This window comes from Podarcis liolepis (genome assembly GCF_965112155.1).
Source record: "Podarcis liolepis genome assembly, chromosome: 1".
NCBI lineage: Eukaryota > Metazoa > Chordata > Lepidosauria > Squamata > Lacertidae > Podarcis > Podarcis liolepis.
The window spans coordinates 5,802,290-5,826,570 of NC_139554.1; the positions used below are offsets into that span (position 1 = coordinate 5,802,290).

The 24,281-nt window shown below is 49.4% G+C and overlaps 1 protein-coding gene across 2 annotated transcripts in view; it reads left to right on the forward strand.

Moving 5' to 3' along the window:
- Window positions 1-17,351, forward strand: part of SAMD4A (sterile alpha motif domain containing 4A) — a 135,706-nt gene extending 118,355 nt beyond the window's left edge. For both annotated transcript variants that reach the window (XM_083515123.1, XM_083515124.1), the window contains 3 exons: window positions 4,425-4,551; window positions 5,921-6,004; window positions 9,014-17,351. In XM_083515123.1, coding sequence (XP_083371249.1) covers window positions 4,425-4,551; window positions 5,921-6,004; window positions 9,014-9,042 — 240 coding nt within the window. In that variant the 3' untranslated portion in view covers window positions 9,043-17,351. The remainder of the gene's footprint in view (window positions 1-4,424; window positions 4,552-5,920; window positions 6,005-9,013) is intronic.
- The last annotated feature ends 6,930 nt before the right edge of the window (window positions 17,352-24,281 follow it).

Consider the following 24,281-nt stretch of genomic DNA (forward strand, 5'->3'; position numbering starts at 1 on the left):
TTTTTTGCTCTATAGGACGCACCCGACCATAGGACACAACTTGTTTTAGAGGGGGAGAACAAGAAAAAAAATTCTCCCCCTCTCTGCTCAGCGCCCCTTCAACGAAGCCGCAGGAGAAACAGAGCCCATCCATTTCTCTTCTCGCTTGGCTGAAGGGGCGCTGCGCAGCTCTCCCTCTCTGCTGAAGCCAGGAGAGTCTTGCTCTCCCAGCTTCAGCAAAAGGAACCCGAAGCCTGTGGAGCACAGCGGGAACTCGCACTGCGCTCTGCAGGCTTCAGGTGGCTATCCCTGAAGCCCGGAGAGCGAGAGGGGTCAGTGCGCACTGACCCCTCTCACTCTCCGGGCTTCAGCGAAAGCAACGCGAAGCCTCCGGAGCACGGAGGGAGTGCTCCCTCTGCGCTTTGGAGGCTTCGCGTTGCTATCGCTGAAGCCAAGGAGCCTGCATTCGCTCCATAGGACGCACACACATTTCCCCTTAATTTGGGGGGGGGTGCGTCCTATAGAGCGAAAAATACAGTATTTATTTATTTATTCATACCCCGCCCATCTGGCGTCATCCAACCACCCCAGAGACCCCACTCCAGATTTGGGTTTACTCCTCATCCCTTTCTTCTCCCGAAGATCTCCTGCAAGGCAGCGAAGATTTAGGATCAGAGTTTTCCTTCTCCCAGGTGGACGAGCCCAAGATACAATACTGAAACACTATCTGAGATAGCTGTTATAAATAAATAAGGAAGGAACCATTTAAATTGTTTATTATTATTATTATCATGATCGTCTTTGACGGATGAGTTGCCTCCTAAAGCACCGTCGCAAGGCGATTTATACCAAAGATAATTAAAAGCAGTTAAGAACCCGGAAACGACAAATGCATTTAAAGAAGACTGATACCCTAACGAGTGGACGCTCTTTTGGTAAAGACCCCCTTTTGCCAGCTGAGAGAAACCTCTAGGAATGAAACCGTCTTCAGCTGTTTCTGGAAAGTGCAGGTAGCAGGCACCTGTTGCATCTCGACAGGGATGCTGTTCCACAGGGCAGAAGCCGCCACACTAAAAGCCCTGGTCTGAGTTACTGCAGAGCAGGAGAAATTGGATATTTGCAGGAGAAGCTCTCCCGCAGACAGCAGAAATGGCCTCCAGGAGCATCTTGCTGGCTGTTGCTGAAAAACCAGATGGGTCTTGATCTGAACCAGTGGTCAGCAAACTTTTTCAGCAGGGGGCTGGTCCACTGTCCCTCAGACCTTGTGGGGGGCCGGACTATATTGGGGTTAGGAATGAACGAATTCCTATGCCCCACAAATAATCCAGAGATGCATTTTAAATAAAAGCACACATTCTACTCACGTGAAAACACTAGGAAGGCCCCACAAATAACCCAGAGATGCATTTTACATAAAAGGGCACATTCTACTCATGTAAAAACATGCTGATTCCCGGACCGTCTGCGGGCTGGATTTAGAAGGTGATTGGGCCAGATCCGGCCCCTGGGCCTTAGTTTGCCTACCCATGAACTGAACCAACAAGGTGATCCGTACAAACAAATTTTTAACAAGCCCATGGGGAGAAAGGGGGGCTATTGCGAACAAGTATTTAAACTGGAATTGGAGGGGTGGGGTGAGGTGAGGTGAGGTGGGGAAGGTGTCTCCCCTTCCCCATAAACACACAAAAAGCCAGTTGTGGCATTCCTATCCTGGAAAGATATCTTCTCCGAGCCCAATAGTCCACTCCCCAAACCAGGAGAAGAAGTCAAGTTGTTCAGTTGCCAAAGGTTGCTTTGTCACTAGTTTCCTTCGTTGGACTGAAACCAGGTCTTTGATTTAAAAGAAAGGGAGCCACAATGATCTGTAGGCATTTCCTGTTTTCACTCTCTTCCTTGCTGCAAAAAGAGGTCCTGTAAGGGGGAGGAAGAGGAGATCAGGCGGGGGGAGGGAGGGAATGCTTTGAGGAAAGGACTGGGGGGGGGGTGGAGTTGCATATTCAGGCGCATGTATACGCCTTCTTCTTAAAATAAAAACAAGTGCGGCATTTAGAAAGTTAAATAAAACCTTGCACAAGATGTAAGATGTGAGGGGGAATTGTGAGCAGGGTCTGCAGCCGTTTAGGTTAGAGAAGAGGAGAGAGAGACAGAGGGCAACATGATAGAAATTTATGATATTGAGCATGGCGAGAGAAGAGTTGTTCTCCCACTCTTGTAACCCCAGAACTCCTGCAGGTCCAGTGACGCTGAATGCTGGGAGAGTCAGGATAGAGGGGAGGGGAAAGGTACCGTATTTTTCGTCCCATAGGACGCTCCGTCCCATAGGATGCACCTAGTTTTTTGGGGGGGAAATAAAGGGAAAAAAGTTTCCCTTTATTTCCCCCCCCAAAACCAGGTCGGGGAAACCGAAACAGGTTGAGGAACAGTGGGATGGCGGCGCTGCGCCTCCCTGCTGTCCCCCAAGCTTGTGGGGCTGGCCGATGTCTGCCCGGCGCATGGGGCGCTCTGCGCCTCGCGCATCGGGTGGCAGGCTGCTATCCGCACCGTGGGGAGCCCTGCAAGGAACTCCTGCAGGGCTCCCCACGCTGTGGATGTTTGCCCGGCACTAGGGGCGCTCTGCTTCAGGGCGCCCCTCGCGCCGGGCGGCAGGCTGCTATCCGCAGCCTAGACAGCCCTGCGGGACCTCCCGCAGGGCTGCCTAGGCTGCGGATGTCTTCCTGAAGCCTGGAGAGCGAGAGGTGTCGGTGCGCACCGACCCCTCTCGCTCTCCAAGCTTCAGCGAAAGCCTGCATTCGCCCCATAGGACGCACCCAGATTTCCCCTTCATTTTTGGAGGGGGAAAAGTGCGTCCTATAGGGTGAAAAATACGGTATGGTGCTTAGTTAAACTGCGGAACTCATTGCCACATGAGGCAGGGATGGGTGGCTTTGAAAGAGAATTGGACAAATGTTTCTGGAATACCAGTTGCTGGAAACCGCAGGACCGGGGAGAGGGCTTTTGTGATCGGATCCTGCGTGCTAGTTTCCCATATGGCTGGCCTCTGTGAGAACAGGGTGCTGGGCTAGATGGGCCATGGGCCTGATCCAGCCGGCTATTCTTACGTTCTTAATCTGCTCCTACACCAGTTGATCAAGACTATGTGAGTCAGATACAAAAAGAATCTGGCGGGAAGCTCTGCACAATGAGGCCAGCCTTGGAGGGAGACTGGCCATTTAACAAAACTCGAGGGCTCAGGAGTTGGATTTGCTGCTTGGGTTAAACCACAGAGCCTAGGACTTGCCGATCAGAAGGTCGGCGGTTCGAATCCCTGTCACGGGGTGAGCTCCCGTTGCTCGGTCCCAGCTCCTGCCAACCTAGCAGTTCAAAAGCACGTCAAAGTGCAAGTAGATAAATAGGTACCACTCCAGCGGGAAGGTAAATGGCGTTTCCATGTGCTGCTCTGGCTCACCAGAAGTGGCTTAGTCATGCTGGCCACATGACCCGGAAGCTGTACGCCGGCTCCCTCGGCCAATAAAGCGAGATGAGCGCCGCAACCCCAGAGTCGTCCACGACTGGACCTAATGGTCAGGGGTCCCTTTACCTTTACCTAATGTATGCAACACATTCACAATCTTCCCAGCGTTGCCCAGTGTGCCCGGCCATGGCGATCATTTCCCTTGTGCCTTCCTGCTTCTGCAGCACGATAGGTCCTAGAGTGGAAAGCAGGGGTCAGCAGGGGGCCGGTCCACTGTCCTTCAGACCTTGTGGGGGGCCGGACTATATTTTGGGGTGGGGGGTGGGGTGGGAAATGAACGAATTCCTGTGCCCCACAAATAACTCAGAGATGCATTTTAAATAAAAGCACACATTCTACTCATGTAAAAACACACTGATTCCCGGACCATCCGTAGGCCGGATTTAGAAGGCGATTGGGCCGGATCCAACCCCCGGGCCTTAGTTTGCCTACACATGGTGTAAGGTAAAAGGTAAAGGACCCCTGGATGGTTACGTCCAGTCAAAGGCAACTATGGGGTTGCGGCGCTCATCTCGCTTTCAGGCCAAGGGAGCAGGCGATTGTCCACAGACAGTTTTCCGGGTCATGTGGCCAGCAGGACTAAACAGCTTCTGGCGCAACGGGACACTGTGACAGAAGCCATAGCGCATGGAAACGCCTTTTACCTTCCCGCCAGAGCAGTACCTATTTATCTACTTGCAGTGGCATGCTTTCGAACTGCTAGGTTGGTAGGAGTTGGGACAGAGCAACGGGAGATTACTCCATTGCGGAGATTCGAACTGCCAGCCTTCTGATCGGCAAGCTCAAGAGGCTCAGTGATTGAGACCACAGCGCCACCTGCATCCCTGTAGGTCCTAGAGTGTAGACAGCCAACGTGGGTAGGGCATCTTGTAGCTGCCTCTCCCATTGGCCTCTCCATTTGCAGCTTGACGGTGCATGTTCTTCTCCCTTACAGAACCTTTGGTTTGCAAACCCTGGAGGGAGCAACAGCATGCCCAGCCGGACTCACAGCTCTGTGCAGAGGACGCGCTCGCTGCCAGTGCACACCTCTCCGCAAACCATGCTTATGTTTCAGCAGCCAGGTAGGCCAAAGACGTCTTGCTCCTTTGCCAGTCCTCACCCTCTTCTTATCTCTGTTAGAATATTCCCTTCCACCTTAAAAGAGATGTGTGGATAGTTGTATGTCGCATGTCTGTTTACACTCCAGCACAGCTTGCTGGGAACTTCCGTTTGTGTGTATAGCTTTTGCTTTTGCTTCTTGCTCTTGGACACGAAAGGGAGAAGACATGTTTTTCCTTTGTCCTGATGTATGCCGAATAAACTGCCTGTAAATATGCTCTCACACCGTCTCCTGCCACTTCTGTTGCGTGTTATTAACTCTGCTGATTAGAGCGTGCTCCAGCTTCTGAAGACTTCTGAAGCTGCGGCTTGCTGTTTCATGCTGAGCCAAGGCCCGGAGATTGCTTGGCTACCAGCCGGTGGGCTGGAGCTAGCTGGGGCCTGCCAAATTGCCCCCGTTTCCTTGGAAGCATCTCCACAGCCTGCCTAAGCGACACAGTGGACATTTGGCAAGCTTGCAATCTCCCTTCACCAGTGCCACCACACTCCAAAGTCTTTTAAGACTATTTTTAGGTGGTGCTTTTAAACCGTCAGGTTAGGAGGGGGATTAAATATATGGATCCCTGTGGACCCAGGTGTGTGGGTGAGCAGTGAAAGAAAACGGCTGCATGCCTGGTTTCAAAACGTCATGCTCCTGTACGGAGAGAGCCCCAGTAGCAGAGATTAAACTCACAAAGGTTAAGCAACAGTAAAGCATTAGGAATATAGGTTCTTAAGCCTTTATATCCCATTCAGCTGCACACAGCAGGTGACCTCTTTCTACCGCTCTTGAAATGAGCAGACCACACACTGTTAAGTAAGTTTAAAATGCTTTACTTACAGATTCAAGGTCTGAGTCATGCATTGCTGCGTGCAGCAGCAAGGATAATACAGGCACAATACTATTGGGTAGAGAATACAGAATGTAGTTCCAAATATGTGCTGTAAGCTCGGGAGCTCAGGAGCAAACTTACACACGTCCTCCTTGGTTGCAGAGAGAGAGAAAGGAAGTAGAAAGGCCTTACTTCCTTTGCAGAGTAGACTATGGCGTATCCTGGCTGAGACTATCTAGCAATACAGCTCTGTGGTCCTCTACCCCTTCATGCACTAACTAGTTGTATTTGACTGCAATCTCCCAGACGAAAAGAGGTGGGCAAGTTCCCCACTCGGCCCAGAATGGAGAATAATAATAATAATAATAATAATAATAATAATAATAATTCTCCAGAAGGAAAAACTTTTGTCTTAACCAGATTTGCAGCCTGGATTTCCTTCCACATGCAGGAAGTGCCTCCAGCTACGCTGCAGATATTTCCTATTCTCATGGAAACACACTTTCTGTTTTTTCTGCAGAGTTCCAGGTCCCAGTGACAGAACCTGACATCAATAATAGGCTGGAGTCGTTGTGCCTCAGTATGACAGAACATGCACTTGGAGGTAAGCGCTTCTCTTGTTTCCAACCTCTTATCTGTGTCAGAAATGTCCTGAGATCCCATCCACTCATGACACACAGGAAGACGGTAGAATTCCGGACTGAGCCATTTCAAGCTGCAGTTTAAGGGATTGAGATGTTTTTTGGGGGGAGAAAGGCACACAGAGAGAGACAGAAGCCCTTTGGGGAAGGGCCAGAGCTTGGGATACAAGGAGACAGCAATTTCTGTCCTGTCCTGCTTTCGTTGCAATGCACACTGTTTCCATTCAGCTACAGTTCGGTTTCTGCTAAAACCATTTTGCTACCTACTGAAGTTACCATAATGAATTGTGTAGGGAAAGTCAACCAAGCCTTATGAGGAACGGTTGAAGGAGTGAGGTACGCTTAGCCTGGACAAGAGAAGACGGGGAAGCGATAGAATAGCCATCTTCAAATATCTGAAGTTTGTATGATTCTAGGAACTCTTGTAAGATAAATGTGTTGTCTTGCTAAATTTCATCTCTGTTGTCTCCCTCTTGGCCGTTCCTACGTCTTAGTTCAGGGGGAATTATTACGAGTCAGTTTGGTTTGTCAGGATGGACCAAGAATAGCCAGCCAAGGTGGGACTCTCTAGATGCTCTTAGACTACATCTCCCATCACTCCCTGACCTTTGACCCCACTGGAGTTGTGCACCAAGAACACCTGGGGCCCACCATGCTGGCTACCCCTGCAATGAGCAGTAGATAAAGTAAAGGGTAAAGGGACCCCTGACCATTAGGTCCAGTCATGACCGACTCTGGGGTTGCGGCGCTCATCTCGCTTTATTGGCCGAGGGAGCCAGCGTACAGCTTCTGGGTCATGTGGCCAGCATGACTAAGCCAAGTCTGGTGAACCAGAGCAGCGCACGGAAATGCCGTTTACCTTCCCACCGGAGCGGTACCTATTTATCTACCTATTTGACGTGCTTTCGAACTGCTAGGATGGCAGGAGCAGGGACCGAGCAACGGGAGCTCACCCCGGGGATTCGAACTGCCGACCTTCTGATCGGCAAGTCCTAGGCTCTGTGGTTTAACCCACAGTGCCACCAGCGTCCCATGAGCTGTAGATGCTCAGCTGCAAAATCAGAATAACACAATTCTAGTGTTAATTAACAGCTCTGGAGTTCCCAAGCTGTAGCCCATGGACCACTGCCGATTCACAAACTTCATCCACATGGTCTGTAGTGTATCTGTGGGTTTGTGGCTGAAGATGAGAGACGTCACAGTATTCTTCTTCTTCTTCTTCTTCTTCTTCTTCTTATTATTATTATTATTATTATTTATTTGTACCCCTCCCACCTGGCTGGGTTTCGGCCCCCGAAGTTCCCAACCCCTGCCACAAACCAATTGCACTGTTAGTCGTCAAATGCAGCGGCCGCTAAATTCATTAAAAACTGGCTTGCTTGTCTACAGTCCTATACCCACAGGTCTCGGGATAAAATAAAAATTCTAGCTGAGAGGGCAAAGAGGAAGGGGAAAGGCCATGTTTTCCACTTCCATTACTCACCAACTTAAGCCTGAGATCTTCCTGGCTACTGAAAGTGGATCAGCTACGTTAGTAAGGAACAGGGGCAGCAGGGTGGGGGTGGGGGGAGGAATTCCTATTTTTTCCTGCAGCTGCTTTGAAAGGAATCTTGCCGAGACATTCCAAGGATCTTGTTCCTCGCTGGTTGTTTTCATTCAGCAATGCTAGACCAAGGACGGCCCGCCGAGCAGCGCTATAAATAACGTTTTAAAGAAAGGGGTCGTTGAGTTTTGAGCTCAGGTGGTTTTGCTGTTTGTTTGCTTTTCTGAAAGGAGACCCTTCTTTCATCATTTCCCTTTCTCTCCCCCCCCCCCATAAGTCTGAAAAGCCCCCAGGGGGATGAATCTGAGCATTGGGGCAGTTTCCACAATTATTTAGCGGGGAGAGCTGCAATAGTTGGCAGTAGACCTTAGGCTGAGTTGCCGGTGGACAAAACATGGCAGTGTCTGTATGTGTCTCCCTCCTTACCCCTATCTGTGCCCGCGTGTAACTTTGAAGCCGCAGCCCCCGCCCCCAGAAGCATCTCCTCCGTCTCGCTCATGTGCTAAATGGAGAGCATCTTTGGGGGCTGAAGTTTGAAAGGGCAGACTCTTCGCCCTTCCTCCCACCCCATCTCCCTGTGCCCTCCTCCTGGTTTGCCTCCTTCGTAGAGGGAAACTGCAGAGAAAGGTTCACAAAAGGGCGACCCAAGCAGCCGAAGGGATGGGGCAACTCCTGTGCGAGACGTCTTAGCTTAGAAAACGTCAAGTAAGAGGAGATGCGGCAGAACTGTATAACCAGGCAGAGGGCCTTCTCGGTGGTGGCAACCGCCCTGTGGCAGGCCCTCCCATCAGATGCCAAGGAAATAAGTAACTCTGCAACCTTTAGAAGACACCCGAAGGCAGCCCTGCATATTATTATTATTATTATTATTATTATTATTATTATTATTATTTATTATTATTATTATTATTATTATTATTATTATTATTATTATTTCCCCAGCCACTCTGGGTGGCTCCCAGCAGAAATTTAATAATAACGAAAAAGCGATAAAACGTCAAATATTAAAAACTGATCATGTCGTGTAAGTAATAATGATAATAATTATTTATTTTGAGCCACTCTGGGTGGCTCCCAATAGAATAGTAAAAGCACGATAAAACATCAAACATTAAAAACTTCCCTAAACGGCTGCCTTCAGATGTCTTCTAAAAGTCAGATAGTTGCTTATTTCCTTGACATCTGGTGGGAGGGTGTTCCACAGGGTGGGCGCCACCACCAAGAAGGCCCTCTGCCTGGTTCCCTGTAACCTCACTTCTTGCAGGGAGGGAACTGCCAGAAAGCCCTCGGAGCTGGACCTTAATGTCCAGGCTGAACAATGGGGGTGGAGGCTCTCCTTTAGGTATACTGGACCGAGGCCGCTTAGGGCTTTAAAGGTCAGCGCCAACACTTTGAATTGTGCTCTTAACGGTGAACCTCACCCTTTCAGATGGTGTCGACAGAACCTCGACGATCTAGAAGACGGAGGTGTCTGCAGTGAGAACGCTGGCCGTCGGCAAATTGGGCTGCTGGACCAGCGGCAAAGTTGGCAGCGAGTCCCCGGATGTGTCAAGGATCCCTGGAGATAATTTGCAACCTTTCCGTTGCCGTTTTCCTCTCTCTCTGTCTCTCTGTCTGTCTGTCTCTTGTCTCCTCCTCTCTCCATCTCTGTTTACATTTTGTAAAAGGGTCACACTTATATTGCTGTTACGCATCGTCAAGAAACAGGACTGGGCTCCGCCAGGTTTATGATTATGCACAAAACAGAGAAACGACATTGGGTGGGGAGCGAAAGATGTCGGAGGGCTTCCTCAGAGGAGCAGGCCTCCCCGACCGTGGCTAAGGGCAAGCCTCTTAGCAGCCAAATAATAACATACGGAGCAACCGTTGAGAACGGGCAGCGGGGGTGGCAGCCGGAACCGCTCCTCGCGAAGAAAGAGACTTTCTGAAAAAACGTCACCGAAGCATGAAGACGACGACGCAGAGAGCAACGCGTCGGCCATCTGTAAATAGGAGCTGTGTTTCACTGACATTCACCGTTTTGAGCTGCAGTTGTTGTGGGGGGCGGCGGCGGAAAGGAAATTAAAAAGGCCAAACTAATTTCCCTCCGTTGGCGTCGAAAAGAGCGGCTTTGGGTTCTGCGCATTGTTTACACGAAGGCGGGTGGAAAAGAGCGCGGCAGGTGTGCAGAGCACGCGCCCCCCCAACGCCTCTTCCTCCTCCTCTCACAGTGTTAAGTTGATGAGCCGACGGGGTGGGCCAGTCCCAGCCCCCTGGCCTGCCACTTGGGGGGGGACGTCTAGCGTGGCCCAGACTCCCTTGCCAGCACCCCAATCTCGCCTGCCACGTTCTCTCCAGGATCAAGGGTGCTAGCACCAGGCAGAACAGGGAAACCGCAGGCACAGCGAGAGAGGGGAGCGGAACAAGGCCCTTCGGTCTTGCCAGAATAATTTTGCCGCCGCCTGCAAGGACTCGTCTCGCTGACGTAAAGGATCTTTTGCATGGCATTTTTGTGTGTGTGTGTTTGTGTGTGTGTGTCTTATAGCAGCAGGTTTGCCTTTGAAAATAACTGCCAAGCTATTGCTTCTCTAGAGGGGGCCGCGGGAGGCACTTGCGTGACTTTTTTCTTGACTTTCCGAGCCGGGGGCGGAGCGGGGCGCCGAAGGAAGGAATGAGATTTGTGGCAGGGCAGGCAGGAGGAGCTGTGTCTGGAGGTGCCGCAGAGAAGCCTCCGCTCCTTAGATTGCGTCTGTGTGCATATATTTGTATGTATGTGTGAGAGAGAGAGAAAACAGAAAAGATGTTGCACATGGACTCGTGAGCCCGTGCCCTAGGAGGAAGAGAACATCTCAGAGATGTTTCTCTGGGAGAACGAGAGAGCCATGTCCACTCAGAGACTCATCTTGCTTTTGGCTTGGTACCTGAAGTGTAGGGTGGCAATGGGACTTGGCTCATTGAGCAACACAGGCACAGCCATCTTGTGTCAGACTGAAAGCTGCCGATTGGGTGGCAGCACCCATGAGGGCAGGGAGTCCATTTGGACCACCCCGTTCTAGGGCCCAAGCCCTGTCTGCTTGGCATTGCTTGCCACTCAAGTGGACGGGTCCAGTTGGGAACCAGAAGTGTTGGTGTGGGAAAGGGTCAGGTCGCCTAAACCAGGCATCCCCAACCTGCGGCCCTGCAGATGTTTTTGGCCTACAACTCCCACAATCCCTAGCTAACAGGACCAGTGGTCAGGGATGATGGGAATTGTAGTCCAAAACATCTGGAGGGCCGAAGGTTGGGGACACCATGCATGAGATCAGTAGTACATCAGATTTCTCCCCAATGAAGCCATATAACAAGCTGCGAGACCTACCGAGACCTGGGTCAAATCCTACAATGCAGCGTTAGCGACCGGTGCCCGTTGGGAATGACAGGGCGGGCATCATGGAGCCCAACAGCAGGTGGCGCCAGAGCCAGTGAAAGATTGAGATGTCCCCATCTACTCCCTGCAGAGTTCTCCACTAAGGGGGGGAGTTGGCAGCCAATGCCACCCCCTGGACAGGTTGTACGCAAGAAGGCAGGCAGCTGGTGGCTGACTGAGGCTGGCAAGGCAGTGCCCCCTTCGCACCAAATGGACGAGCCTCCATTGGTGGCAGGGAGCAGTTGGTGTAGCCCTTTGCCAACCCAGATGTTTTGGCTGGCAGTTCCTGTCAGCCCTAGCCAACACTGCGCTGTTGGCAGGAGTTGGGGCCCCAAAACATCTGGGGAACCCCAGATTGTCAAAGGATGGCATAGTCAGCCTCCCACGTGGCATCCGAGTTCCTACCTGCCCCTGACATAACTTTAGAAGGTAGCCCTGACTTCCAAGTAAGCCTGCTTCCAATCTGGGTACACTTGGAAGACCCTTGGAAATACCAGCAGGGCCTGACGTCCACACCGACGTGTCTGAGGTGCCGGAGTGCTGCTCATTCAATCCCACTTTCTTTTCCCGGCCTGTGAGGTAATCGGAGGAGAGGGTGCCGAGGCGTCTTCTCAGGAGAGTAAGAACGTGCCTTTCCTGTGCCGAAGATCTGCGCAGGAGGGAAGGGTAAACAGAGCGGCTGGAGGCAGCAGTCTCCCCGTCTAAATGGGGCGTCTGTTCCCCGGCGTGTTTGTGCTGGAAGGCAGACACTGGTGCCTTTCTCCGAGCCTGGCGAACGGGGATCCGTGCGCCAGGCCAGGAGGGGAAGGAAGCAGGGCAAGGCCTGTCTCCTGCACAGGCAGGCGAGGTCAGTGCATGGATGGGTCGAGGGGGGAGCAAGGCTTCAAAAGAAAACAGCTCTGGCCGAGCACGGCTTCCCAAACAAGTAGGCTCATGCGCCTACTTTTTCCACTGACGCTCCCATCGCAGACCTGGCCAGATTTCATCCAAGAGGGCTGTCTACGAAGCCTTTGAAGGCAGCCTCTGTGCAAACCTACGAGAGATGTGAGGTCACCTCGGAAACTTGGTTTGCGTGGCATCGGTACGGTTTGCTCTGTCTAAACAAGAGCCGCACCGTCCTCAAGTGTGATTTGCCCGTTTCTTGTGGCCCAGAAAAAGGGCAGCGCAGAGTTCCTCCTGATGCCATCCTCCTCCGCCACCTCCCCAGAAAACTTGGCTGCTGGAGAAGGAGTGTGACTTGCAGACTCCCAAACGCCCAATCCTTGCTCCCTTGTCTTTGCAATGGCGTGCTGTTGCCACCTGCAGGAAGATATAGCTTTAAAAATAAAAAAACAAGTGTGCGCAGCTGAAATATACGTCACGTTTTGGTGCATCACATCATACCAGCATATTGCGTAATACCTGATTCTAAGGGCTCACCAAGTCAGCGCTTGCTTAGGGGGGTCTGTGCAGATTGGTGCATCATTTCAGCATTTCTGGACGCAGCAGGGCAGGAGCGCAGCCCGTTCAGCCACGCTGGCACTAGCCAACCCCTCAGGGCTGGCAGCAGCGGAGACAGGAGTGCCGTTTCTGCACCTTCTCGTTCCTGTTCCTGCCACGCTGGCTTCAGTGGGGGGGGAAGGAAACACCTCTGCCTCCCCCCCCCCCCCGACGCTTCCTTCGTTCTCAGAAATGTGCCACAATGCCAAGGAATGGGCATCTCCATGCTGCGAATCATAAATTGATTTGAAACCAGTTTCATCGTCATGGCTCCCCTTGGAAGAACCTCCATAGAATCCCGAAACTGCAGAGTGGAAAGGGAACCCAGGTGGTCATCCATTCCAACCCCCTGCAATGGAGGGAATGCCCTACCAGCTCACCTTGGGAAATGTAGTTTTGAGAGGGTCTCTCAGGAATATTGCGATGGAGTAGATCCTGCAGATTTATATGGGCTTGAGACCAGTTTCAAGTGGATGTGGCCCCCTTGAACCCCCTTACTGGACTTGTGGGGACATCCTGGGCATCCTCAGCTCCATCACTGAACTGCAGCTGGCAGGGCCCCCGGGTGGAAGCCATCCTCATTTAAGCCAGGTGTGCGCTACCTTTGGCCCTCCAGACGTTGCTGAACTTAAAACTCTCATTATCCCTGGCCCCTGGCGTTGCTTTCTGCAGCTGATGGAGGTGGAAGTTAAGCAACATCTGGTGGGCCAGAGTTTCCCCACTCCTTGTTTACACCAAAATGAAACAGGTTGGCATGTTACAGGTGTGTTGGTCTGCCGTAGTCGAAACAAAATTAAAAAATTCATTCCAGTGGCACCTTAGAGACCAACTAAGTTCTTGCTATGATCTTTCGTGGGCATGCACACTTCTTCAGATACCTTGCACATGAAAGCTCATAGCAATAACAAACTTAGTTGGTCTCTAAGGTGCTACTGGAAAGGAATTTTTTTTAATTTTGTTTCAGGGTTGGCATGTGGTTGAGCCTAAGGAGTGCTACAGGAAGCCCCTGTCCCGACACATCTATCCCGTATGAGTCAATTGCCTTTCCCCCAGAGAGTCTCTCATGGCTCAGTTCTATTCGGGAAGAATAGTTTTCTTTCTCCACCTGATCGAGGTTTAACTTAGTGCCAAACACTTGCTGCGACTTTCTTTTCCAGTCAGCGGAGGGGAGAGGAAGGGGCAGAGCTGTGCCTCAGCCTTCGGGCAGAGAGATCTATGTAAGTGCATTCGATATGCCATATTTTGAAGGCGTGCGTTGTTGTTTTTCGTTTTCCTCCTCCTTAAAACAAAAGGTGCCAAAATACAGTTTTCGTTTCTGTGTTTCTAGCGGGAACGCGTGATGCTAAAGGGCGGTGTGGGTGTGTTTTGTGTTTTGATCGTAGCAAAGAAGGAACGCAGTCCTGGAGGGGAAGGTTTCAGAAAGTGGTTTGTTTCAAGGCACCCAGGAAGAGGGGGCACAACCTGCCCCGGGTCCACTCCCTCGCGGGGGGCGAGTTTCTCTAGAGGGCGGCCTGACCAGTTTTGCTCAGGTTATTAGTTGCGAGGGGCGAGGGATAAGAAGGGGGTGAAGAAAAGAGTGGGGGAAGCAGATTGGACACTGAAGGGGGACAGAATGACTGTCCTGAGTGTGGAGAGAGGGGTTTTTTGGGGGGGTGTCCTACAAAACTTGAGTGGCGTTGCTTGTGCAGGGAAACGGGGGGTTGGGTAGAAAAGGAAGAAGTTCCTGAAAAGTATTTAGAAATCTGGGGGGGGACCCTTTTATTTATTCATTTGCTGAATATAGGAAAACAGAGGTTATCTGATTATTAAGAGATATTATTTTGGATAAATATATGAATTATAACTTGCTATGGCTGGTAACCATGATAGAAATTCTGAGAATAACCATATGCTTGCTCTTTCTTTCTTTCTTTCTTTCTTTCTTTCTTTCTTTCTTTCTTTCTTTCTTTCTTTCTTTCTTTTGCTTGGAATAAGAGAGCTTATTTTCCATTCGCAGTGTGTTGAGACATTGTCTTAGGTTTTGTGTGTGTGTGTGTGTTTGTGTGTTTCTTGTTTAATCAAAAGAGGCTTTAGATACATTTCAGAAAGCCCCCCCCCAGGTTCCCTCTTAGTTCCTGTATTGACTGCAGGAAAAAGGGGGTGGGGTGGGGGGACACCCCATAAGTATCTAAACTAAAAATTAAATCTATTTATAAAAAAAGTGGAGAAGTTGCATGCAAAAGGCCATGGAAGTCAGATGTTTAGTATTTTAAAACAAAACAAAAAAAAAGTGGCAGTGCCTTTCATTTTTCTATTTACTCATTTATCACCAAATGCAACCGTTTTATAATAAGCAATTATAGGATAGCGTCAGAAATTGCGAAATATTTCACTATGTAGAAATGTGTGGAGTTCTGTTATTGTTATTATTATTATTATTATTTTGTCCTCCCCCTTCTCCTTGCTCTCATTTACAAGAGTGCATTAAGCTGGTTGTGTCGGCTGCCAGAGACAACTTGTTACTATGCGATTTTATCACCTATGAAATTTATATTGCTGCTTTTCCTTTTAGCGGTTTGAGGGGGAAATGCAAACGAGATTTCACATATCCAGATTGCGGCCGCGGGGGGTTTCTGGGAAGGGGCTTCTTGTCGCCGTCCCCCACCTGCCACAGATTTCATTTAGTGGGCAGCAGCTGGCCGGGGTTGGAACCAAGAAGAACGAAGCACGGGGGGCGTTTGGGGGGGGCACCGTCGCTTTTACTTCCTGCACTGTGATACCGTCTATACTGCAACGTGAAGCAACCCTAGTATACCTCCAAGTGCCCTTGGCTGTGTTGCGCGCTGCGGAAACAAACTGTGCAGGCCGCCGGGTGACGCAGGTCTCTGCCCCATTCTGTAGGCCCATCAGCTGGAAGGGAAACTGCCCGAGGGGACGCAAGGCTTGCAGCGGTTTGAGGCGCCTCTGTGACCTTGTGCGACAAGGTCCCCGTTGGTTCCCAGGAGACTTGCGAAAGGGGAGTCTCCCAGCAGACCTTGAGGCGTGTTCCTCAGCCAAGGATGGGCACCAAACAAGGTGGTCTTTGCTGCGTGAAGAACAAACCCACCTACCTGGATTTGGGGCCTACCTGGATTTGGGGCCTGGATTCGGCGAGGTTTGGGCCAGAGCTCTGTGCCTGGCAAAACAGGGCCCAGAAATCTTCCTCCCTGCCCCATGGCAAGCTTGTCTGTTGAATTCAAGTCTTGCAATCGCTTGTAACTCCACCTGGATGACCAAAATGACCACCTGCACAGCTGTTGTCAAGCAGTTTGCTTTTACCGCAGTGAGAGACACATACACACGCCGCAGCCTCCTTAGACTCCCCAAATTCTGGGCCACGGCAGTGCCTTTTTTTCTCTCTCCCCCCCCCTTTATTTTTCCCGGGTGGGGCCAAGGACGAATGACGCTGAGGAAACCCAGCCTTTCTTTTGAGGCGTCATTCGATGCTCCCTTTTTGTGCAGCTTCCTCCGACGCAGTCCAGGCATCTTCCCCTCGTTGTCCTGAGATCACAGAGTGGAGAGGGGGGGTTTCACAGCCCTGCTCCCCGAAGCAGCGCTTATGAAGATAGATGTAGAGACCTGCAGGCAGTTCAGATTGCTGCAGAATTGGCACTCTGCATATGGCACCAGCCTCCCACGTTTAAAAGCAGAACTTGGCTATTTCGTCTCATCAGCATCCTCTCTCTCCCTCTCTGGGTTTCTCAGGGCTGATCTGGATATTACTTCTCCCTCCTCTTTCTGCACCGAAGGCAGGCAGTGTGTGGCATGTGGTATTTCCCCCGGGTCAGTCTCTGCCAACCTGGCCCTCCTCACTTGCTTTTGGACTTCAGCTTCCATCAAAGCCAGCTGGCATAGCTGCCCAGAAAGCAACAGGTTGGCAAAGACTGGCAGAGACCTTTGCAGGAAGAGAGGGGCAAAGATACGCCCAGAACAGCTGCAACTCCATGTCCCATAACATCTGGCAAAGCCTGTCCGCCTAGCCCTCTTGCCGTCCCCCGTTTTGCCCTTCCCGCCCCCAAACTCCCCGGTCTTTCGAAGTTTTTCTGGATGTGCCTGATTTGAAGCAGGAAGGAAAGAGTAGACCTTGTAGAAAGTATAATTTGCACACAGCTATGATAACACTAAAGTTGATTTTATACAAGTCATCAAGAGTTTGCAAAGTGAGTTTTATTTTTTGTATTCCTTTAATCTTTACTTAAAAAAATAAAAATAAACGGTGAATGTGTATTCCTCTGGGAGGAATTGCAAGAAAACGGGAATGTTAATAAATGTTGAAGAAGAAGAAAAAAAAAGCAAAATACTTCCTCCCTTATTAATATATAACTCTTGTGTATTTATGCCTCCTGTAAGCAAATGAAAACGAAAACGAAAAAAGCTTGGGTTTCTGTTCTTCTGCATGCCTGCTTTTGGCACTGAAACACACCTTCTGTTGTTTTGCATGCATTTTAGTCTTGACCTCTTCTTTTCATTTTCTTTGGTGGGGGGAAGGATGTATTTCCCCTGTATAAAATTAGTGCACAAAGAAATATTTTTGCCTAGTTAATGTTGCCAAGCAATGCATATTTTTTAAGAAAGGAAATTTGTCATATATGGAAATAGCATGTTTGTTTACACGTTTCACCTTCCTGATTATACAGAAGAAGAAAAAGAAGAGGGGGGGCGGAAACAAAACACACTATAAACGTTTGGGGATGCTGTAATTTCTTTGCAAGTGTACAGTTTTCAATTTGTTGTTATTACTGGTGAAACACCCTCGTGGTTTCAACTTGCTACGATATATATTTATTATTCGTCCTCCTCCCATGTAACTAGGAATCATGCCTATGTTTCATATCAACGTTATATTGGAAGTGAAGGGAGATGATTAATACAAGATTTTGTAACACTGGCGAGTGTCGGCTGTTTATGTGGGCGCTTGGTTTTGCTGTGATTTAGAGTGGGGAGGAAAATTATCCTTTCTCGTCGTTATCTGCTGGTACATTTCCCCTACACAAACCCTCTGGAAGTGAGCAGAATAATCTAACTGAAAGTATTTGGCAATGATTTTTAATTACCGTATTTTTCACTCCGTAAGACGCACCCGACCATAAGACGCACCTAGTTTTTAGAGGGGGAATGCAAGAAAAAAAATATTCTTTAAAGGGAGCGCTGAGTAGAGCCTCCCACCTGCATTCACTCCATAAGACGCGCACACATTTCCCCTTACTTTTTAGGAGGGAAAGGGTGTGTCTTATGGAGCGAAAAATGTTGGGAAACTGCCAGGGAGATAGTGTCCATCATGAGCCCCCAAGCCGGAGTTCTGGACGATCCATCGGCCTCCCGTAGACAGGCAGATCCAGCAGTTAGCGACACGAAGCCTCTGGAAATTCCTAGCCACATTCCAGGGCTGGGTGTACACTGTTTATCAGCAGAAACACAGCCAAAAGCTTGCACCGCAGAAGAGCATAATTTTCAGACTTTATTAGCGTTTAACAGAACAAAAGAAAACGTGACCGTTCTGTGTCAGCATCTTCGGCCAACTGAGAAAACGAAAGGAATCTCAGCAAGAACATAAACATCCTGTGACTAGGACATGCGCAGACTCTGTTATTCACAAAGCCTGCTCTCTTTAAGGTGGAACGGAAATATCCTAACATCCTCCCCCTTTCCGTGTAACCTGTTGTACCTGTGGTTCACTCAATTGCAACCTTTGTACATAAACCTTATGTTGTTCTTTGTTAACAACCTTAGACAACAGATCAGCAGGAATTTCATTTCCTGCCATGTAGGACACCTGAATCAGTCCTTTCTGGATACACTCTCTTGCACGATGTAGCTTAATCTGCAAGTACTTGGTTCTCTGCTTGCAACTCTCGGAGTTCAGCAAAGCCAAACACGATCTATTGTCTTGATACACTTGTATAGGACATTTCACAGACACTCTGATGTCCTTAAACAGTTGCATCAACCATTCACAATCCATGAGTGAAAATGACAGAGCATTGAGTTCTGCTTCACAGGAACTTAGGCTCACTGTTGTCTGCTTCTTGCACAACCAGTCAAACAGGCAGTGGTTGTACATGTAGCATACTCCAGAAGTGCTTGTACCATCCGTGGTGTCACTTCCAAAACTTGCATCAGCAAAGATTTCAAGACCTCCAGTCTTCTGACTGGTGAACCTCAGCCTGTAGTGCATAGTCCCTTTCAAATAGCGGGCTATGCGCTTCAGAGCTTTCCAATCCTGAACCGTAGGATTGTTGGCATGTCTGCTAAGCAGATTACAGCTTACAGCTATGTCAGGTCTTGAACATCTGGCAATGAAATTCAGCTTGCCTAGAATGCATCTGTATAGCGTTGTGTCAGAAAACGCTTCAGCAGTACTGTCTACCTGGTAACCTGTCACCATCGGTGTGTCTGCTGGGTTTGCATCAACCAAATTCAACCTGGTTAATACATCAGCAATTTTCTGTGTTTGGTGTACCAGAAAATTACCTGCTTGGTCCTTCTCCACCTGCAGAGAAAGATAGTTGGATACCTCACCAAGATCCTTCATGTCAAAGTGCTCCTTCAGTTGAGCTAGGGTGCTTTGGTAAAAAGCCTGATTCTTCCAAAACATCAGAAGATCATCAACAAAACATAAACAATACAGTTTGTTTTGCCCCTCCTCCTTGACAAACACACATGGATCAGCTTTGCCCTGGTGAAAACCTAGAGAAAGCAATGTCTCAGTGAGTTTTGTGTTCCAACACCTGGCACTCTGCTTGAGACCATATAAGGATTTCCGCAGTTTACAGACCATACCCTTCTGTATCTCCATCCCATCAGGTGGAAGCATGAACAGCTGTTCATTCAAAATCCCGTACAAAAAAGCTGTATTAATGTCGTGGTGGGAAACATGCAGTTTCTCCTCCGCAGCGACCTTGAGCATCAGCCGAATGCTCTCATATTTGACTGTGGGTGAGTAGGTCTCGTGGTAATCCTGTCCTGGTACCTGTGAAAAACCTCTGGCAACCAATCTGGCTTTGTGTCTGACTACCTTGCCATTCTGGTCTGTCTTGGCCTTGAAGACCCATTTGCTGCCAACCAGTCTCATTCCTGGGACTACCGGTACCAATTCCCAAGTTTGGTTCCTGTTCAAGGAATCAACTTCAGCCTTCATGGCATTAAGCCAAGGCTCAGCATCTTTAGAGGTTAACTCCTGAACCTCTTTGAAGCTTGAAGGTTCCCACACCTTCTCTGAGCTACTAAGTACAGCAGTTGCTGTCTTAGCAAACTCATCAGCATACCTCTTTGGAGGTCTGCCTTTGGTCGCCCTTTCAGATCTGCGTACTAGACGCAAGTCTTCTGGACTCATCTCCTCTTTCTTAGGAGAAAAGTGACCAATGGTGAACAGTGGTTCTTCCAGTTCATTGTCAGACGCATCAGATGGTCTGACTGAGGCCTTTGCGCTCTGGTAGTCTGCTGTGTCATCACTGTCACTGACACCAGCAGCCGCGCCGCCCACTGAACTGGAATCCGAACTCTGATCATCATCATCATCCTCATCATCATCATCCTCATCCTCACCCTCATCAGCAGCAGCTTTCTCATCTTTAGCTGCTTGCTTGACATCACCTTCATCCTCCTCTGGGTAACTCTGGAAAATTCCCACATTTTCCCCCCACTTAGGATTGTACTCAACACTCCTTGTGAACTTTATGGACTTAGAGTCAGTCATCCATACCCTGTATGCACCTTTTTCGTACCCCATGAACAAACCATGTGCCCCACGCTTCCCAAGCTTGTTGGTTTGTTGTGTGCGTACCCACATGTCCGAACCAAAAATTCTCATGTGTTTGGTGTTGGGTTTCTTGCCAAACATCTTCTCATAGGGGGTACAACCAATGGGTGATGACAATCTGCGATTAACGGTATAAACCAAATTCCCCAGAGCCTCCCCCCAAAACTTATCAGGGAGATTGGCATCATGCAACAAGGTCTTGATTCCTTGCAGCAATGTTTGATTTGCTCTCTCCGCAAGCCCATTCATCCATGGCGATCTGGGCGTTGACATGTCATGCTGGATTCCCTTCTCAGTCAGGAAAGCTTCAAACTGCTGAGAAGTAAACTCCCCGCCCCGATCAGTAAACAAACAAGAAATACGTTTACTGTGCACATTCTCCAACCAAGCACAGAATTCCTTAAACTTCGGAAACGCTTGCGATTTCTGTTCGAGCAAATACACATGAATGTACCTGGAAAAAGAATCAATCAGAATCATGAAGTACCTTGCTCCTCCTATAGAGGGCGCTAGTGGACCAACCAGGTCCGCATGCACTAGCTGGTAGGGCTTGGAAGCCTGCCTGCTAGACTCCTTGCCTTTTGGAGCAACCTTCACCTTGTTCTCTGCACAAGATACACATTTCATGTGAAATTTACAAGGTTTGATGTTCAAACCTTCAACCACCTCTGGCATCTTGGCCAGTGCCTTCCAAGAGAGGTGACCAAACCTTCGATGCGCATCGTGAATGCAACCTGCATGAAGAACTTTGTTAGTTTGTGCAACACAACAAGAATCAGCATTAGATACAACAGCAGTGTCCTCATAAGTTATATGGAACAAACCATCCATAAACTTTGCATGCAAATAGTCCTCTTTGCCTTTACTGATGACACAGACGCTCCTCTTGAAGGAAATCTGAAAACCACGCCCAGTAAGCTGTGGGACGCTCAACAAGTTGCTCGCCGCTCCTGGAACAAAAAGTACACCGCTGATGGTTGTGTGCAGACTTGCAAGTTTCACAGTCCCTTCTCCTGCAATTTGCAACGTCCTTCCATCAGCCAGGTGGATCTCACCTTCCTGGGGCTTGAAGGAGATAAAGAGATGCCTGTCCTTGGAGATGTGGCGCGTGCAGCCTGAATCCACAACAAAGTCGCCTTTGGCTGTTGGAGCAGTCTTTACAGCAAGCAAACCCTTGTTTTCCAGCGGTTTGGGCTTTTGCAGCTTGCCCCCCTGCTGCTCCTGGCCAGCAGACGTCTGCCTGTGGCTCTGTTTACCTTTGCCTTTCCGGCCTCTGCAAAGGCGATGGCCTTGGTTCCCATGAGAACCAGAGCTCTCAGCTGCCGACTCCTTGGCTCCCCCTGGAGGCTGGAATGCTGCCTGGGATGACGTGACGGTCAGCTCCCCCTGCAGCTTGCAACCGGTGCCCTCAGCATCCCTGCACTCAATCACATTCTGGGAAACAGCTAGGACCTCCGATGCAGTCAAACTCTGGGCTGGGATTATTTGTTTGTGAGCTCTCATTAAAGCAGACCACATTCCACGTGCAGTGGTGTTGCCAGCCAGCGTCTTAATTTCCTCAAGAGATACGGATAGGACTATTACGTCAATCGCTTTCGAATTCTGCGATTTCCATCTCTCTGTCAGAGGAACTGGGGGGGCTTCAGAAACAACATGCCAGACCCCAAACTGACGCAGCAAAGATTCACACCATTTTGCCCAGGGTTCATAATTCTGCCCATCCAACTTAGGGGATTCAGCATTTCCAGAAGCTTGGAAAAACTCCATTCCAGCTTTTACTTTAGCCGTGAGCCCTATGCCTTCAAAGACCCCTTATCTTGGCAGCTCATTAATCACGAACTCTTTGGCTCAGCTCCCAGGCCAATTTAGCCTTGCCGGAGATCAAAGGCTCTTTGCCGAGGTATAACAGAAAAAGCGTCCCTTTTGCTTTTCCCCCCTTCATACCTCTCAAACGCAGTCTGTTGCAGCTTTACTCTCCTGTAGGTGCCGTGAATCTGGGCCCGAAACCTTGTTGTTGGGAAACTGCCAGGGAGATAGTGTCCATCATGAGCCCCCAAGCCGGAGTTCTGGACGATCCATCGGCCTCCCGTAGACAGGCAGATCCAGCAGTTAGCGACACGAAGCCTCTGGAAATTCCTAGCCACATTCCAGGGCTGGGTGTACACTGTTTATCAGCAGAAACACAGCCAAAAGCTTGCACCGCAGAAGAGCATAATTTTCAGACTTTATTAGCGTTTAACAGAACAAAAGAAAACGTGACCGTTCTGTGTCAGCATCTTCGGCCAACTGAGAAAACGAAAGGAATCTCAGCAAGAACATAAACATCCTGTGACTAGGACATGCGCAGACTCTGTTATTCACAAAGCCTGCTCTCTTTAAGGTGGAACGGAAATATCCTAACAAAAAATACGGTATTTCTACGCAATCTTCACACTTTACCTTCCAAGCCAAACAGAATTATATCAATTGAACCAGAATAGCTTTTGAATTCCTAAGTCATGCAACAACTTTTTAGCACCCCTCATTTGGGGAATTTGAAAAATTCGGCACATCCTGTTGTGCCACACATACCTTCACTAGACACCACTGGGGCTAGGTAGGGAAGCAAATCAGCCCAGCAGTATCAACAGACCCCATAAAGTCTAAGCGTGCCCTCAGCCTTTCCTTGGCAGCCCCTTGGATTGTCCAAGCAGTGACATAGCGTGGGTTGCCAGAGCCCGGGACTGTGCGGGAGGGAAATGGACAGAGTATGCATGCACAAACAGCTGCCTGACGGCATCCGCGTCACCCAAGCGATCGCAGCCGTAGAGATAAGACAAGATGAGTCGTTCTGTTGTCTGGAGAGGTCACTTCCTGGCTCGCATGGAGAAGCTGTTTTCAACGGAGCCCAGCAACAAAAGCACACTGCTGTATTGAGGCAGCACCGGGTGTTGAAATCTTGCGCCCCTAACAAATATTGCATCCGGGGCAACCACCCCGTGCCCCCCCCCCACACATGCTATACCACCGTGTACAATTAGCTAAGCCAGGTGGATTTGGACCTCAAAACTCCCAGGTTGGTTCAGCTTCTGGGGCTGCCTTTGCCAACCTGATGCCAGCTGCCCTGTAACGGTAGTCAAAAGCATCACAAGGGCACCAGCTTGGAGACAGCTGCTGCAGGTAAATATTCGCTGTCGCTCATTTGCTTCAAGTCGCTATGCAACCAGCCTCCCAAATGCTGGAGAAAATGCCTCTTACAACATGCCAGGATTTTCCATGGACATGGGCCTGCTATTTGGATTTCAAATGCCTTTTTGATGCCCTGAGTGTGCGTCTGTGTGTTTAGCCACCTTGGTGGAAAACTAACGTGTTCCAGATTTGGGGGAAGCATGATCCAAATGGCACATGGAGGCCCTTGTGAAGAGGGGGGGGTGTTTCAATTTCAATTCAATTTCCTTTATTCGACCGATAGTCAGAATTAAACATTACACAATAATTATAAACTATAACATCATAGGGGGTACATAAATAAGGTAGGGCCACAGTACTAGACCTCTCACAGATAACCCACGTCAAAGCATTCAGTTATACGTTTCCGACACTTGAGTGCCAGGAAAAGAAATTTAGCCACTGACAAGGTGGTTTTCCCAGAAGACTTATTTAGCAGATATGCTGTCTGCTTTCCTCTTTGTTGGGAACTGAGCTGGGGTAAGTATGGAGTTATAAGATACTGTCTTAAATCGTTGTAGAAGGGACAGCTCAATAAAATGTGCTCTGTGGATTCTACCTCACCCAATGCACAGTGGCATAATCTCTGGTCATATGGAACTCCTCCATATCTTCCCTTCAGGACCGCCGAGTCAAGAACATTCAGCCTAGCCACAGTAAATAGTCTGCGGTATTCCACGTAGTGGATATCCGCCAGGTAGCGAGCTGGAGCAGCCCGATACAACTGCTCCCCCAGAAACAACCCAGGTTTCACACGGGCTATGTCCTCCTGTCTGGCAATATCCCTTCATCTTTGAGCGATCACCGCCTTTGCGTGGCTATACGTCATGGACTCTATATAAAGGGAGG